Source organism: Clarias gariepinus, chromosome 9, assembly GCF_024256425.1.
Source record: "Clarias gariepinus isolate MV-2021 ecotype Netherlands chromosome 9, CGAR_prim_01v2, whole genome shotgun sequence".
Classification (NCBI taxonomy): domain Eukaryota; kingdom Metazoa; phylum Chordata; class Actinopteri; order Siluriformes; family Clariidae; genus Clarias; species Clarias gariepinus.
In genome coordinates this window covers 5221657-5238948 of record NC_071108.1, presented here as the reverse complement: position 1 = coordinate 5238948, position 17292 = coordinate 5221657, and the positions used below count along the sequence as shown (strand labels likewise).

At 41.2% G+C, this 17292-nt stretch overlaps 1 protein-coding gene across 2 annotated transcripts in view; it reads right to left on the bottom strand.

Moving 5' to 3' along the window:
* Positions 1-13432: 13432 nt before the first annotated feature.
* The window catches only part of plxnb3 (plexin B3), a 120420-nt gene continuing 116560 nt past the window's right edge, over positions 13433-17292 (bottom strand). For both annotated transcript variants that reach the window (XM_053503627.1, XM_053503626.1), the window contains exon 35: positions 13433-17279. In XM_053503627.1, the coding sequence (XP_053359602.1) occupies positions 17175-17279 (105 nt within the window). In that variant the 3' untranslated portion in view covers positions 13433-17174. The remainder of the gene's footprint in view (positions 17280-17292) is intronic.

The following is a 17292-nucleotide window of genomic DNA, read 5'->3' as shown; positions in this document are numbered from 1 at the left end:
CACGGGAAGGACCAGCACAGAGTGTGCCCTGTCTGTCTGGGAATTCTCCATGCTAAGAAAGACCTAGCTGAGCCCGAGTCATGTGCGCTTTGTCGCCAGCTTCGGTGTTCTATACTGGAAAGACGGGTCACGTTCGTGGAGAGAATCCTAAGAAAAAATACAGTCGCTCAGCAGGACCCCCTACTTTCCGAATGAGCAGTTCCAGCTTCGCCTGTGTTTGCTGACTAGGAGTTTTCGGCAGAAGTCCTCGCTCTTAGCTGGGCAGACCAAACTAAGGTTCAAAGGACCGTAAGCTCTCCTATAGCGCTGGCCAGCAGCCAGGCACTGAGCAGTGTGCTTTTAAGGATAATGACGTGCTCGACGTTGGTCTGGAAATGCACGGCTTGTCAGAAGCCGAGCATTAAATTTTGCTGTCTGCTCAGAGCTCAGCTGCTACTGCGTTAGCAATACTGAGAAGCTGGAGGTGGAGTGGCCCTCCCCACAGCCGGCTCAGAAACCGTCAAGGTTTACAAGATTTTTTCTCCCTCCTGAACCAACAATCATTAAAAACTGCTTGCCCACGTTTCCTGACTTTATTGGTGAGTTAATGTCATGGAGCAAGCCTTTGTTGCCCACCGCCAATAGAGCCATCTCACCCTCGCATAATCATGGAGTTTCTGGCCCTACTGCCCTTCCGTCCAAACACAATTCCGCGCTCAATTCCGTTGCGCTGCTTCAGACGTATCAGGCAATGTGTTCGGCAGAGCACGGCTCACTGGTGCCTCTAGAGAGCCCGATATGTACGCTGCTTAACGAGGTTAGGACTACGACAGACTACATTTTGCGCATGTCTCGTTGTGCGACTCTCTCGGCAGGGGGATGGGTAGCGCAGTGGTAGCACAGAGGCACTCATGGCTTACGGTCTCAGACATCCCATATAGAAATAGGGCTGTCTACTTGGATGAACCGCTGTCTGCTGAGGGTTTGTTTGGCCAGTCACTCGATGCCATTCAGGCAAAGTTTGACTTCAAGAGAAAACAGGCTGAGACGAGACATCATTCAGCGACAAGAGGTGAAGCCCAAACAGGCTCGAAAAGTGACCACTTTGCGGCCCCCCCACAGAAGACCACCTAGCTCGGGCTTTCGCCCGGTGAAACAACAACCTCCTGGGCAAAACTCAAACGGCAGTTGTATGGAGTATGGAACGTTCACAATATCCATTGAGGTGGCACTGTCTCCTCTTCGGGAGAGAGGCATTCGCATACTGGCCTATTTAAAGAAAACAGGCGGAGAAACAGACAGTGCTAGTTCTGTCTCACATTCAGACTCTAGGGTTTTCAGTAAACATGCAGAAAAGCTCACTGACTCCGTCTCAACGGTTTTCATTCCTACTTACCAGCTGAGCACATCTGTCAGAGCACAGAATAGCCGCGTTTCAGCGCTGCCTTGCTCTGTTTCAGTTGCAACAGAAACTTAGTTTTTGAGTGTTTTTACAGTTGATGGGAATGATGGCATCTATGATCGCTGTGGTGCCTCTTGGGCTGACAGTGACTCTGTCATGCATGTTAGCTCTTCTGCCCTGGAGGGAACCCAGGCTGTTATGCCAGGGCTCTCCAATAGGCAGGGTGTCGTTTTGCAAATTAGTGTCAACAGATGCCTCTCTCAGAGGGGGACACTCTGTGCGACGGCTCTGCAGTGAGGGGGGCGTGGTCACAGGAACAACGCAGGCTTCACCATCAACTATTTGGAACTGTTGGCGGTGTTTTAAGCCCCGAGACATTTTCATCTGACTCTGACAGGACATCATGTTCTGATCAGGACAGACAACATAACAGTGGTGTCGTATATAAACAGACAAGGTGGACTCGCTCAGTCCCCCCGCTGAAACTATCTCATTCTCTATTGCTATGGTCCAGTGTTCATTTTCTGTCACCCAGGGCCGCTCACATCCCAGGGCACCTAAATCTGGGGGCAGACCTTCTCTCCAGGGGTGCCCGCTTGTCAGGGAATGGAGGTTACACCTCTGGGAGTGCTTCGGCAGGGCAGTAGTGGATCTCTTTGCATCCAAAGAAAATGCTCACTGCCCACTATTCTTCTCCATAACAGATCGCAATGCCCCTCTGGGGATCAATGCGCTGGCACAGTCATGGCCCCCAGCTCTATTATATGCTTTTCTTCCAGTAGAACTGATTTTGCCTGTCACAGAGAGGGTGCGCCAGTGGCCCCTCGTTTCAGTGCTCTATACTGAAGGTTTTGTCTTTTCTACAAAAACTGTTAGAAAAACACATTTCCATCTCTACTATTAAAGTATACTTGGTGGCTACTGTATATCCACCTGTCATATAGGTTTTGATGGAGTGTCACCAGGGGCTTATCCGCTGGCAATACAATTTTTAAGAGGAGTATGACGTCTGCGACCCAGTGTGAGGTCTGGTGTTCCATCTTAGAACTTATTGTTAATGCTTGAGGCCCTCTGTGGTCCTCCTTTTGAGCCAATTGAGTCTATAGATATGAAAATTCTTTTATATAAGATGGCACTTCTTCTTGCTTTAGCATCTACTAAATGAGTGGGTGATCTCCACGCTTTGTCCGTCCATCCATCTTGTACGCAGTTTGCTGCTAATGGTTTAAAGGTCACTCTATAGCCGAACGCGGCCTATGTACCTAAGGTTGTTTCCACTGATTATAGCTCTATGGTCTTGGACCTTCATAGCTTCTGCTCCACTCCTTTTGCTTCTGAGGAGCAGGGAAAATTGCATAATTTGTGCCCGGTATGTGCACTACGGGTTTACATTGCTTTGCCAGTCCAGTAAAGGGTAAGGCATTCTCTAAACAACGGCTTTCCCATTGGATTGTGAAAGCTATTCCATTAGCTTATTGCAGCAAAGGTGCCCCATTGCCTCAGGTTAAAGGCACATTCAACAAGAGCTATGGCAACATCTTAGGCGCTGTTTAAGGGCTTGTCTTTAGGTGATACTGTATTTGGCAACCAGTTGGTCTTCACCACTCATTTGTGTCCGGTTCTACTGTCTTGACATAACGGCCCCCTCGGTTGTTCATTGTGTCCTCTCTGCGGGGTCAAGTAAGTGGTAGAGTAGCTATCTTGTTGATAACTTTGTTAGATGCTCAGCGAGGCGTGAATATATGTCCCATACATTACATTATTTGTTGTACCGAGTAAATCAACTGAAAGGGAACAAATGGTTATGACTAGGGATGCACCGAAATGAAAATTCTGGCCCGAAAACGAAACCGAAATTTTTGGATGCACTTGGCCGAAAACCGATACCGAAACCGAAAATGGCTTCATTAAAAAACATGTTTAAAATATTTTCTTTTTATTTGTATAAAAAAATGTTGCATATTGCAACTTTGCTGTCCTCATCTGAAACTTTGAAGTGCTTCCAAACCGCCGACATACTCCGTGTTTGATGCGTAATGACAGCGCGAACGAGACGGGAGGATGGGAGAGGCCTGGCGACAATTTCGGCTTTTATTTTCGGCGCTTTCTTACGTTTCGGCCGAAACCGATAATGCTATTTCGGCCGAAAATTTTCGGCGGCCGAAATTTCGGTGCATCCCTAGTTATGACTATAACCTCTGTTCACTGAGGAAGAGGAAGGAGGTACAACACATTGCTGCCCCACCTCTCAGCTTAGCTAGGCAAAAAGTGGCTGTCGAACTGAGAGTCAACCCTGGTGACGATGGCTTATAGGTATAGGTGGGGCTTCAGCCAGGACATGAGAGGGCATGATATGCCATATATTGTGTGTTGTACCTTATTCCTCTCCCTCAGGAAACAAAGGTTCCCTGTCATAACCATATAGTCATAACCATTCGGTCTGGGGTGGCCAATAATAAATGTGTTTTATAACCACACCAGTATTGACAGACCATATGCACTTCTAGAAAAGACTAATAATACCAAATTTTTTAAATCAGTCTCTTTTTTTATACTTTGCCCATCTGTCCGTCAACGTCTCCCGCATCCCCTCATTAAAAATTTTTTGGGCTGAGCTGTGAGCCACGAATGAACCAATGTCTTCACTTCTTCATCGGAAGTAAATCTTCATCCTTGTAAGGCTGCTTTCAGGGGACCAAACAGTAGACAAAGGAAGATTAGGACTATAGGGACAGTGCTTTAACGGCTCAAAATTAAGTCGACAGTGGAAGATGCGTGGACGTGCATCGTCATGCGAGATCATGATGCTCTTGAATAGCAGTCCTCTGCCTTTAATCTGAACTTTAGGCTTCAGCTCTTAAATTAACATCTCACTGTAATGAAATCACAAGTGGGGAATCCATTTTTACTTCCACCGCCGTTACAAATGAATAATATAACATGTTCACACCTACATAGCAGTGACCGGGATGACAGCAGCCTCGAACGGAAAGCGATGATAAGACAACAGAAGTTTTAATATATAGATAGTTTTAGTATGTACAGTATGTATCTAACTATCCGTGGTGGGGGTAGCTGGGTGGTTAAGGTGTTGTACTGCTGATCAGGAAGTTGACCTGGTTCAAGCCCTGACGTTGTTGGGCTGCCATTGTTGGACTCTTGAGCACCCCCTTTACCCCCAAAATGTTCAGATACAATCGGGTGTCAAGATGGCAACCCGAACCCATAAAGTAACTGCCACGGAAACGATGGATAAATCTCCAGGCAAGGAAGAATCTGTCGCCAGACCCTATTCACTCTATCTATCTATCTATCTATCTATTTATTATATATATATATATATATATATATATATATATATTATTATATTTTATTTTTATTTAGTCAAGGAAGGCAGTACTGCCGCCTCACAGCTCACAGAGTCCTGAGATTGATCCTAAAACCCGCATGTTCTCTCCTGTGTCTGTCTTGCTTCCTTTCACCATCAAGAAACATTAATCTTGCTTAATCATGATAAATCAGTTTAGCACAACCTCTTAGAACAACCATTTAGCACAATCATTTAGAACAGTCTCATGTGTGCCGGGCTGGCCCTGTGTTTGTTGGCACCAGGCTACATACCCAGCATCCATCGTCTGCAAAAATATTTCTGACAGTTACTTTAATAATCACAAAGATATAACACTAAAGATAAACTATGAAATATATAATACATTATAAATAAGCCCCAACACACCCCTCTCCCATTCACAGACCCACCTCGCATTCGGCACCCTAGGCGACAACCATCTATGTGACCTGTGCCACGGGTCAGCCCTGCATCTGTTCCATGATCAGCGACAAATATGGTATAAATGTAGGACATCACTCTTAACGTCTGTTTATGTCTTCATATTCTAGTGTTTTGCAATGAGGTGCTGAAAAATAAAATCAATGATTTATCTGCAAAGGCTCATAAATAAATCTATCACAGATAAGCTGCCTGAATTTTTTAAACATAAAATAACAACAAGGTGAAATAAACATTACCTACCTCTGAATCATGTGTGATTTTGACTGCTATAAAGCTGCAAGTGCGTCACTGCGTTTCCATTAAATATTCTGCAAATACAGAATTCAGTTTGTGTTCTACGTACACATCATGCTCCGAACTTTCAATCTGTATACCTACTTATTATATTATTATATTAACACACATACAGTATGTACAGTACTGTATATGCCACTGTAACACTAGAATTTGGGGGGGTCTTAACATATCTTATCTTGTCTTACTTATCTGACATTACCACCCTGATGCTGCAGGACATTTAAAATGAACAAGGGAAATAAAAAAGTGAGGGTTAACAATAAATAAGCAGAAGGCTTTAAAATGACATAGGAAAAAAAAATCTAATTTAAAACTAAGGAGACATAAAGTATAGAAGATTATTCCCGGCGTACTATTCTAGCCTTTTTTTTTTCTTTTTTTTTTTACTCACGGGTAATCCATTTACTTTTTAATATCTGATATTTCGACTGAGTCAGAAGTCATCCAGCATGCAATTTTTACTTTTAAATGAGAGAGAGAAAGAGAGAATGTGAGGAATCTGTATATGCCTATAAATAATTTATGCACAAAAGGATTCGCTTTGTCTGTTTTGTCGACCGTTATTACGATTATTATTCTTACCACCGTTAGCGAAGGACGTTTTTAAACTGTCTCTGAAAAATATAGCTCAGTTAATTGGTGTGGTTTAAAGATTTCAACACACACAATGCTGAGGGAAAATGGTTAGACATGAGCTGAGAGGATTTCTGGACAGTACATACTGTACAGCTGCTATTACAGTATGGACACCAACATGCAGGATGTATTGTACATACTGTACTGTAGACACACAGTTTTATAAATAATAAAATAAATGATGAATAAATGTATGCACCAAAATCGGTCGCCATTATTATAAATAATTTATAGTGAATTATAATTTATTGATGCTCCAAGGGGTTAACCTGGAATCTTTCTGTAGCTTCTGAAACTTGTAAACAAGGCTTGTTAACAAACGATCTCCGAAAAACATAAAGACGTCTTTCAGGTCGACCCAGTGCTAACATTTAACCCTTTCGTTTGAATTGAAAAGTAATTCTATCAAAGTAATAAAAAAAAGTCATTCTATATGAGGTGGCACGGTGGTGTAGTGGCCCCTTGCGCCTCTAGGGTCCGGATTTGATTCTCAGTCAGGCTCGATTCCCGTCTCCGTGTACATGAAATTTAACATGAAATGTTCTCCCCTTGATTGGTGGGTTTCCTCCGAGTACTCTGATTTCCTCCCACAGTCCAAAGATATGCAGATTAGGCTAATTGGTGTTCCCAAATAATAAGTGAATAAGTGTAAATAAGTGTGCCCTGCGATGGATTGGCACCCTGTCCAAGGTGTACCCCACCTCATGCCCTAGTCTGCGATTCAGTGACTAATTTATACATCACTTTTAAGGATTGGTCGTTTCACTCTCCGAATGCTGCAGTGGGGTTCGAGTCACCTCAACCGGCAGCATCGTTTGCAGACTTACAGTAATTAAAAATATTTTACTGCAGCTTTGATTACTATCATGGTGCAGGTTAAACTTCAGGCAGATATCCAAGTACAAAAGATTTTATTAAATTCAGGCCCTCCGAGTGGTGCAGTGGTCCTGTGCTCGCCCTATCATCCGGAGATCGCTGGTTCGATCCCCGGGTGATGCTGTTACCTCTCACAGCCGGAGGTCTAGAGAGAGCTGATTGGCTGAGCTCTATCAGGGGGGAGGGATGAGAGGTACTTGCGCTCCCACATTAATCACGGCTCTACAGCCAATCAGGGGCGTCTGTGAGCTCGCGCACGTGGAAGGAGCGGCTAGCGCTTCCCTCCGAGTGTGTTACTCCACTCCTAACGGTGCGTGAGCAAGCAGTTTGAAAAGATGCAGTCGGTTGGCGTCACGCAGTTCGGAGGAAACACGTGATAGTCTTCGGTTCTCCCGGCTGAGTGGTAGTAGCAGCTTTAATGTGGGAGCCCCCTAGTGACGGGGAGGAATTGGCCACGACTAATTAGAGAGAAAATCGGGAGAATATCCAAAAAACAAAAAGTTTTATTAAATTCTGTCCAGCGGTCACTTTTTAGATCCAGATTTCCTCCCTATATATGAAACGCACTAAATAATTGAAAGAGCAAGTTCTGATCAATGTAAAAACAAAATCTCTCTTTTATTTATATAGATGAGATCTGTTTCCTGAGAAACCATAACATATGACCTTGACGTATGTAAGACTATATCAGTTTGCTTGTGTGAACTTGGTAAAAGTCCCTCAGATGGTCAGAAATCTTCCTCACAAACCACTGGCCTGGTTAGCACGTTGCTTTTTTTATTCCAAGTCTTTTGATCACGTTCCCCTTCATGTCTTATAAACAGGCTGTCTTTACAAAAAAGCAAAGCTCAGGCCTAGTTGAATAGAATCAGCTAATCTGGCTAGCGTTTGAAGAAGGCGGATGAGGAGGTGAAACGTTGTGCATACTGATCGACAATCACTAACTCCAGTCTCTCATCTTTCATACAGCAGAAACCGCAGCAGCAGCAGCCCCTCAAGACTTCGACAAATGAATTAAAGATGACTTTAACTTCAACTCACTCTCCTGATCTGCTTCACTTTTGAGGTAAAATAATGTAACACAGATTAGTTAAAGTTGCGTCCCAAGCAGGCATGGCATGACATCTCCTTCAAAAAAACATTTTAAGACACACCAGCTAGCATCATGGGTCAAGAAGCTTAACACGAAGCAGCTTAGGTGTTGTTGTGGCAGATTGATCAGGGCTGAGAGGGATTCCAGGTCGCAGCTGGACGTCTTCGGAAATACATCAAAAGAATTCCAAAGCAGTGAAGTTTTGTCCCAAACCTATTTCTGGTGTGTTCTGGTCACTTTGTTCCTCTCCAACTATATTGTGTTTCCTTTGGCTTTCCCTTCCCAGGTATATGCTCCTCATCGCCATCTGCTGGTGATCGTTCTATTCCTGATGTCGCCACCCCATTTACCGTAGTATGTATACTTACAAACTGTACATAAAACAGCACTTATAAGCTCACTTGCACTACTTTCAGTGTAGACACATACAGGACAAGCCAACTACATCAACTCTGCGGGTGTACCCCTGCTTCATCAGGAGTGCCGTGCCCCTCTGAGCCACGCCCGCCATTATCTGGGCAACTCAATTTGTCGCTGTAGCAACCGAAGCTGAACCAAGAGTTGCACAACTGAAGGACTTCAAAAGTTAAAGAAAATACTGTCTGTTCTCATGCCAGTGCATAACCGATCAAACATCATCATGCGTTATATATATTTCATAACACTGCTCTACTCATCAGTGGTACTTCCTTTGGCAATACTACAGTATTTCCATGCCACTGGATATACCCTCACAAAGCACTTTATTAGGAACACCTGTACACCTGTTCATTCATACAGTTATTTAATCAACACATTGTGCTTCCTAAATGATGTGCTGCCCTGTGTTCCTGATAAAAATGCTTTGTAAATAAGATTTTTTTTACCTGGATCTATAGTATATTGCTGCAAAAATAAGTGAGAATTTGTCTCTGATTTGGCTTAGTAAGTTTTTTTGCCTCAGTAAATTAAAGATGTGTCAGAGAGAACCTTGTTATTCCACGATCTTCACTCGCCTGTACAATGTTCAATGCTAGCTCATACTTTCAAAGATTTTCAGCTCCCTCTGTTCCTTGAAAATGTTACAGGCGAAAACCAAAGCCTTTGTAGATTCAACCATTCTGAACTCTCCGTCCTTTTAATAAGGATTTAATCGGACAGATTTTATGCACAAATGAATCATATGTTAGTTAGTTAATCAGTGTGACTTCCCTGAGATGCGAGTCTGTGACGAGCAGCTAAACCAAACGAGCTATAGGACCTGTAATGAACTGTATGAACTGCAGCTGGGAGTGCATCCTGCAGTGACTGTTTCAGCCGCTCGTCCAAGTTCTTGGCCCCAGCTGGAGGTAGATTTACTGTGGGCTGGTGACTCCGTGTAATGTGTTTCTCAGGATGCTCACTGTGTGTTGCAAACACACACACACACACACACACACATAAATAGACACAGTCATACTGAGGACCTGAACATTTTCAAACACACACACACACACACACACACACACACACATATATATAAATAGACACAGTCATACTAAGGACCTGAACATTTGCAAACACACACACACACACACACACACACAAATAGACACAGTCATACTAAGGACTTGAACATTTGCAAACACACACACTTACACACACACTTACACGCACACACACACACACACAAATAGACACAGTCATACTGAGGACCTGAACATTTCCAAACACACTTACACACACACACACACACACATACATAGACATAGTCATACTGAGAACCTGAACATTTTCAAACACACACACACACACACACATATAAATAGACAGTCATATTGAGGACCTGAACATTTTCAAACACACACACACACACACACACACACACACACACACACACACACACACACAAATAGACACAGTCATACTGAGAACCTGAACATTTTCAAACACACACACACACACACACACACACACAAATAAACACAGTCATACTGAGGACCTGAACATTTGCAAACACACTCACTCACTCACACACACACACACACACACACACACACATACATACATAGACATAGTCATACTGAGAACCTGAACATTTGCAAACACACACACACACACACACACACACACACACACACACACACATAGACACAGTCATACTAAGTACTTGAACATTTGCAAACACACACACACACACACACACACACACACACACACACACATATATAAATAGACACAGTCATACTAAGGACCTGAACATTTTCAAACAATCACGTTTTGAGGGAACGCAGGCTTCGCGTGATGCCGTAACAAAATCTGTCTGGACAGACATACAGAGATACAGACACACCTCACATATAACACACACACACACACTGCAGACATAGTTATAATGAGAACCTGGACCATTTGCACAAACATACACACACAAACAAACATACACACACTCATACTGAGGACCTGAACATGAACTAACACCTGCACACACACACACACACACACACACACACACACCCACCCACGCTTACAGTACACTTACAGAATAGTAAGGGTTAAAGGTAACATAGCGGTTTTTGCACACACACACACACACACACACACACACAGAGCAGTAAGTAATAGAGGTAACATAGCGATTTATTGGCAGTGTGTGGGTGAAGTTGCTGGCCTTAGGCAGTGCACACACTCACCATGTTTACTCTGTATATTACACATGACCCTGTGGGAGTTCTGACCCACTTACACACACTGACCACAGGTACACATAAAGAACCTTTCACAGAAAGCATCGGCAGTGTGGGTTCATCTAAACACAGCTCTAAAAACTTACAAAAGAATAGAAAAAACTGTTGGAATATGAGTACATTGGTTTCAGTACAGTTTATATTAAATAGCTGTTAATAGATATTTTAATAGTTATATTTAATGTATAAATGTATTGCTCTATCTGATTTCATGCTTTAACGGTGATAACAGCGTCACCATGGTTACAGTAAGCTGCGCTTCCCTGCATATAAGCAACAACGATAACAAAAAAAAAATCTTGCAAAAAAGCATTTTACACTGATGTGAATCCAACTTTATTTGCTAAAGCAACATTTAGATTGGAAATGTAAGGGTAAAAACACAAACGTATAAAAAAATCACATTTTCCCCATTTCCTACCAATTTGCATTGCAATTTTCCCTGAATTGTGCGACAATGACAATTGTTATAAGCGTTATACAAATAAAGTTTAATTGAATTGAATACGCTGTACTTTAAACAAACTATTAGAACTCTAGACTGAAATGTCGCTGTTGTATTCGTTGTTATCCTGTGAGAGTATTTTACTCTGGTGATGGTCTCACTTCCTCCAGTAGGTGCTGTACATGTTGCTGGGAAGTGCCGTCCCTCCGGTTTGCCATACAGGATGTTACCGGGGGCTGTTGAACCCTTTGAGCAAAGAGAATTACCAGAAAACTAGACAGCAGGATCTTGTAAGAAGCGAGAAATATCACCACCAGCGTGAAATGCAAAGAAGAGATGATGGGAAGATCGCTGCTATCGAAATTTCTCAGCAGGATTTATCAATTTATTAAAAAGGAAATGTGTCTATGTGAGTACCATGATCGTGCTCACAGCATGAAACAATCCTTTGGGCTGATAAGATTCAGAGACCTGTATCACGATGAACATCAACATGTGATGATCCGAGTCTTCCTACCTGTTGTTTTTTTTATTTATCAACCCCTGGCTTATAATAGAGTTAAGACTGGCACATGCTTTACTTTTTCTGTTACTGCAGTAGCGATTGTTGTTGTTTTTTTTAAACAAATAGAGGGAATTATATACAGTATACATATATGTTGTGTGTACTGTATATACAGTTTATATATACACTCTGTGAAACCTTGTATATAAATGCCCTTCCTTGAATTTCCCGCCTTATATACTGTATGAAATTTTGCAAGAAATGTGCATCGACATACGGATAAACGAAACAAAAGCGAAAGTTGCACGTACGTCCGGGAGCCGATCAAAACTTGTTTGCATCAGTGGACAGCTAAGCAAAACAAGTTTGCGTTTTTTCAGATTTTTCTGCATTTGCATTTTGGGCAGCATTTAGTTAAGACATAGCACCACATCTGTATTTGTTATGTTTATGTTTCTCAAATACAAAGCAAAAAAAATAAAAATCTTCTTTAGTGTATCCAACAAAGATCGCCTGAGGCCTGCTTACGCTTTAACTGTATGACTGATACTACAACTTGTGTGGTGTTGTCCTCACAGAGCGCTCACAGGGCAAGAGACACACCCTTAAAATCAGACCAGATTACAATTTTGACAATAATGGATGTATGTTGAATTATTTTCTGAGGACAGTAAATCTGTACTGTTATACAAGCTGCACATTGACTTGTTTGTTTGCAAGTTTTATTTCTATGGTATTGTCCTTTAAGAAGATATACTAAGATCCTCTGGATTTAGATATACTAAAATGTTTGCTGAAATTAGAGGCGTGTACTCACTTTTGTAAGTGGGTGTAGTTCCATATAATGTAGCGTATTATACAACAGTTGGTTCTGACAGAGTAATCTGCTTGGACAAGAGGCATTCAATGAGTGGTGATAATAGAGCATAACAGCACTGGGAGTTTAACTACATGTGTCTAGTGATGGGAAGTTTGGATCATTTTAGTGATTCGGTTCTTTCATTTCGTTCTTTTGATCAGAATTAAAAATAAAATGTTACATTTTCAACAAACAGACCCCCAACACGTCTACATACACAAATTGTGGCTATAGCTCCAGTAGCTATGGGAGTGATTACACAAAAGAACAAACGATTTGGATCAAAACTCGAAACTCTGTTTCCTGTACACCACCTATGGAAGTTTTGTGATGCTTTGCGCAAAATCTGAATCCTTCTGAATTCTGACTACTAACAGATGTGAGAGGAACGCTGTAGAAGTCTTCCTATGGAGCAGAGGAGGCTAATGCATGTTTCACTCTTTCAAAAATGTCTGAATAAATAATTCAGCTCAGAAGTCTTCTCATTATCCTGCTCAGGATCAGTGTAGTCTGTCCTGAGAACACTGGGTGTGTGAGGTGAGAAAACACAGGGCCCCAGGCACACACACATTCACACACAAATTGAAATGGGAAATCCATGTTTTGGGAGGCGGCGGACCAGAGAGCCCGGAGCTGTTAGGGTCCACCTCAATTCACTCCAAGGACCTGGGAGCGATCCTAAAAGGTCTTGCTGTTAGGTTCTCACTTACACCTGTGTGTGAGTTTCCTCTGGCTACTCTGGCTCCTTTACACTGTACAAAAAAACATTAGGCGGATTGTTGACTCTAAATTGCCTGGAAAATAAATGAATAAATAAATAAATAAATAAAGCCAGTTCCACTGTTAAAATTATAACCTTTATTTTTTCATTTCTCATACAAATTGTGATTTCATTCACTGTATTGATTATTTTGGCTCTTAATTTCTCTTTAACAGAGAAATGTATCCAAGTCAAAAACATTTTTTTTCTTCGTAATATTTACAGGCACATATACACAACTGTTAGCAAATTATATTCAATACAAATACAAAAGAGAATTGAAGTTTACAACAGGCCGAAGCTTTCTTTTAACCCTGATTCCTTGAGAAAATTACATCATTTTCGTTTTTTTTTTGCCCCTTTGTGATATATATATAAAAAAAGTGTAAAATATGGCGATTTGCCCCACAAACACCTGTCGACTGTCCCTCTGGTGTCTCTCACACACAATGAGTAAAATACAGTAAAGTACTGCACATTTGGCAAGACGGTGTCACAGACAGTACAGTCAGGAACAAGTTCACTCTCGTTTATATATTTTTTCATTCTCTTGAGGAAAAGTGTTTGTTTCGTACACAGGGGCTTTGCTCATACGTACACACGCTGTCCAGTCGGGCCGGTTGTGAACCACAGACACAAGCATCATGCGCTCAATTTAAAAAAACAAACAAACAAACGCACAAAAAACGAACAAACAAAAGGCAATAAAACCTCATGCATGCACAAGTCTCTAATAATTAAGACTACACTGAGAAGCCAAGCATTCAAATTTCAGGCTAACACACATGTTCTGTATAAACTAATGAAGATTCACCTGCTGTTTTAAACCACCCAATTCTGCTTGTACTCTAGTTACCACCCAATTCTGCATGTACTATTACTTTCGTCAACCCTGATATTACTAAATTATACCTAAATAAATATCAACTTACAATTTGTCTTCTTTTTCAATAACAATAAAAAAACCTTCTAAACATTTTAACTATTTGAGTATTTCAACAGTCCCTCATAACAAAGGTGCAGTTTGTAATCGTTTAAAAAAAGTAAAAAAAAATAGTGGTTTGTCACTTTGCCATGCAGTGGGTGTGGCTAGATCCTTCATCGTAGTTCTTTTTCTTTTTACATTTTTAAAACATAGAACCGTCCCCAAGTGGAAGAAAGCTCCGCCTCTTTTCCTTAAAAGTTAACCTGTAAGGCATATACAAGTCTGATGCTTCTTCGGTTTCTCCGTCGATCGCTCATGAAGTCCACCATCTTTAAAGTCGTATCAATTCCTAAGAACCAAACGTAACACGAAGACGTGGATAGACAGGAGCTTCCAGCGTGAGAGGAAATAAAAACAAACAAAAAAAAACCCAGTCTCGTTCTCTCTCTCTCCTGTTGATCACAGTGGCACGAGCCAGTCGTGTTTGTCTGTGAGCTCATGTATGTGGAAGCGGGTGGATAGCGCTTTCCTCTGTGGTTTGAAAAGATGATGTGAAGATTAGCTAATTCCACGTGTCTCAGAGGAAGCACGTCTTAAGCCTTTACCTTCCTCGTTACGTTCGTAGGATAAAATATTTATATTTAGGCATGTCCTATACAATGTGCTTTACATTTTAATGATCATCTTGTTTTTTCCTTTGTTGCCTCCTTACTCCACTTTCGCTTAAAAAGAGGAGCCAATAACCATGATAGGGAAGAAATGAAAAAAAAAAAAAGCACCTTTTAAGAAAAGAGATGTGTCTGTAGTTTTAAAATATCAGTTAGGATTGATTGACGAGAAGAAGAAAAGCTTGTCAGTGTTTTTTTTTGTCTTTCTTCTTCTTAAAATTGGAATTGCAGCTAGTAGACAGATTTACAAATTACAAACAGCTCCGTTTGTATGATATTATATACATACAGGTGTGTGGTATTTGTGTTTTGCCCAGCCCACATTTTTTCACTGGCTGATTGAGGACACACACACACACACACACACACACACCCTGTTCAAGCAATCACGAAACAACCTAGCAAAGATTTATAAAGCAACAGAAGAGACTAAAGTGTAAACACAAAGTGCTGCAGACAAAAAAAAAATGAGGCACAAAAAGAAATTGTGATTACAATTTGATATCATTTCTATTTACACAAGCATCACAGAAAATGCAAAAAAAATATTTATAAAAGCCTGAAGATTGAACACTTCAGATCAGTGTACACTGGAAAGCATTTAGCAATACTGAATTACCGTGATGGGCAGCTGTGATCCTGAGACAGATACTTTACAGCAATGACAGCAAACACACATTTATACAAAAAAAACGTTGTAAGTGGTGTGAATAGCTGAATGTGTCCAGTCCAGCCTTTGTCTTTTTTAAATCCCTTGGCACTTTTCTCTCCTCTATTTGGCAAATAACGTCGAGCTTGTATACTGGAATCGGTAATCGTTATTAAAGGTTACAAACAAGGCACGTTTGGTAATCTTGTATAAATAAGTGCTATTTACAGTAAAAATAAGTTAGTTACTTCTATTCAGTGTCGGCACGTCTTCAAAACACCAACCTTCGCACAGTGGCTCCGCCCACTCACCGATTCGCTTATCTCAAAAAACGCCTTCGTGCCTCGCTTACAGAATTCACTTTCGTCGTTTGTAAAATAAAAAAAAAAGTAAATCTGTGCTAAGGCTTCAGTCAATAAAATGGTTTTGATTTTTTCATTGAACTCAGCAGGCAAGTCGAAAAAGTTGTTTTAGACTACTACTTAAAAACAAAAACAAAATAACAGATAGGGCTAAATTGATTATCAAAATTGTTCTGTATTTTTTTATTCTTATTTCAATACTGAAACTATTTATCGTAACTATTCTGAACAGACCCGCTTCATTTGTACATCACCACCATACAAGTTTAACTTAACATATTGTACATTTAAATCAATGATATTTAACGGATAAAGTTGAATTATGATCGTGATTAAAACATGATTAATCTCTCAGCCCTATGATAACGTCTGTTGAGCATTTTGTTATTGCTCGAAAAAGTTGCTGCTGTTTCTTTCTCACTTATCATGTAAAAAAGCGATTCATTCAGTCTTTTACCTGACCAGCGCGTTCACTATGACAAGTCACCTAAATGGAGGTTAAAATTGAAATGCTATCGTCCAAAAATATAAAAGGAAAAAAAAACAAAAAACAAAACATGGCATACATGCACACACAGCTGCTCTCGGACACATACACACCTTGTGCTGTAATAAAACGTGCTGTTTTTGCACTTGTTATGGCACTTGTAATTGTGATTTAAAATTCGATAGGAATGAGTGCATCGTATATAATTGCAAGAACCTAATTGATATGCCCGGCTACAAAACGGAAACTTACACTGATGCTATGTTACATAAAGCTGCACAGAGTCGACGTTTTGTTTCTGTCTAAAAGCAAAAAAAAAAAAAATCATCTTGATCACAAATACACACACTCAAGAAATCACATGCACGCTTCAGACGTGACATACGAGTGCTGAACAGCGTGGTAGAAAAAACAGTTTGATGTGCTTAGCAGGTTAAAAAAATGGCTGTATGTGCTTTTTTCTTCTTTTTTAAATCTCACACACTCTCAGTGATAAAAACCTGCCTTACTACTGATGCTTCTGCCTTACTCGTTCTCTTGTGTTAAAACTTCCCTGGAGGCAGAAGCAGGAAGTGGCGGTGAAGGCGAAAAGGAGAGGAGGGCGGGGATTGGGGGAATCAGATTTCTCGGCTCGATTGGATTTCACGCAGCATGGATCTGGCTTCTTTCATCGGCCATGCCGGGCTGGTCGAAGCCTCTCCTCCTGTGGGTCAGGGGGTCACAGGTTAAAAGTTCAAAGGTCGGTGACTTTGTTCTCCACCAGGGCGGCGACCTGCTGTAACCGGTAGGCTAATTGCATTTTCTGGCCTGCAGGATCATCCTCTAAAGCCATGATGATCTGCATTCATAAC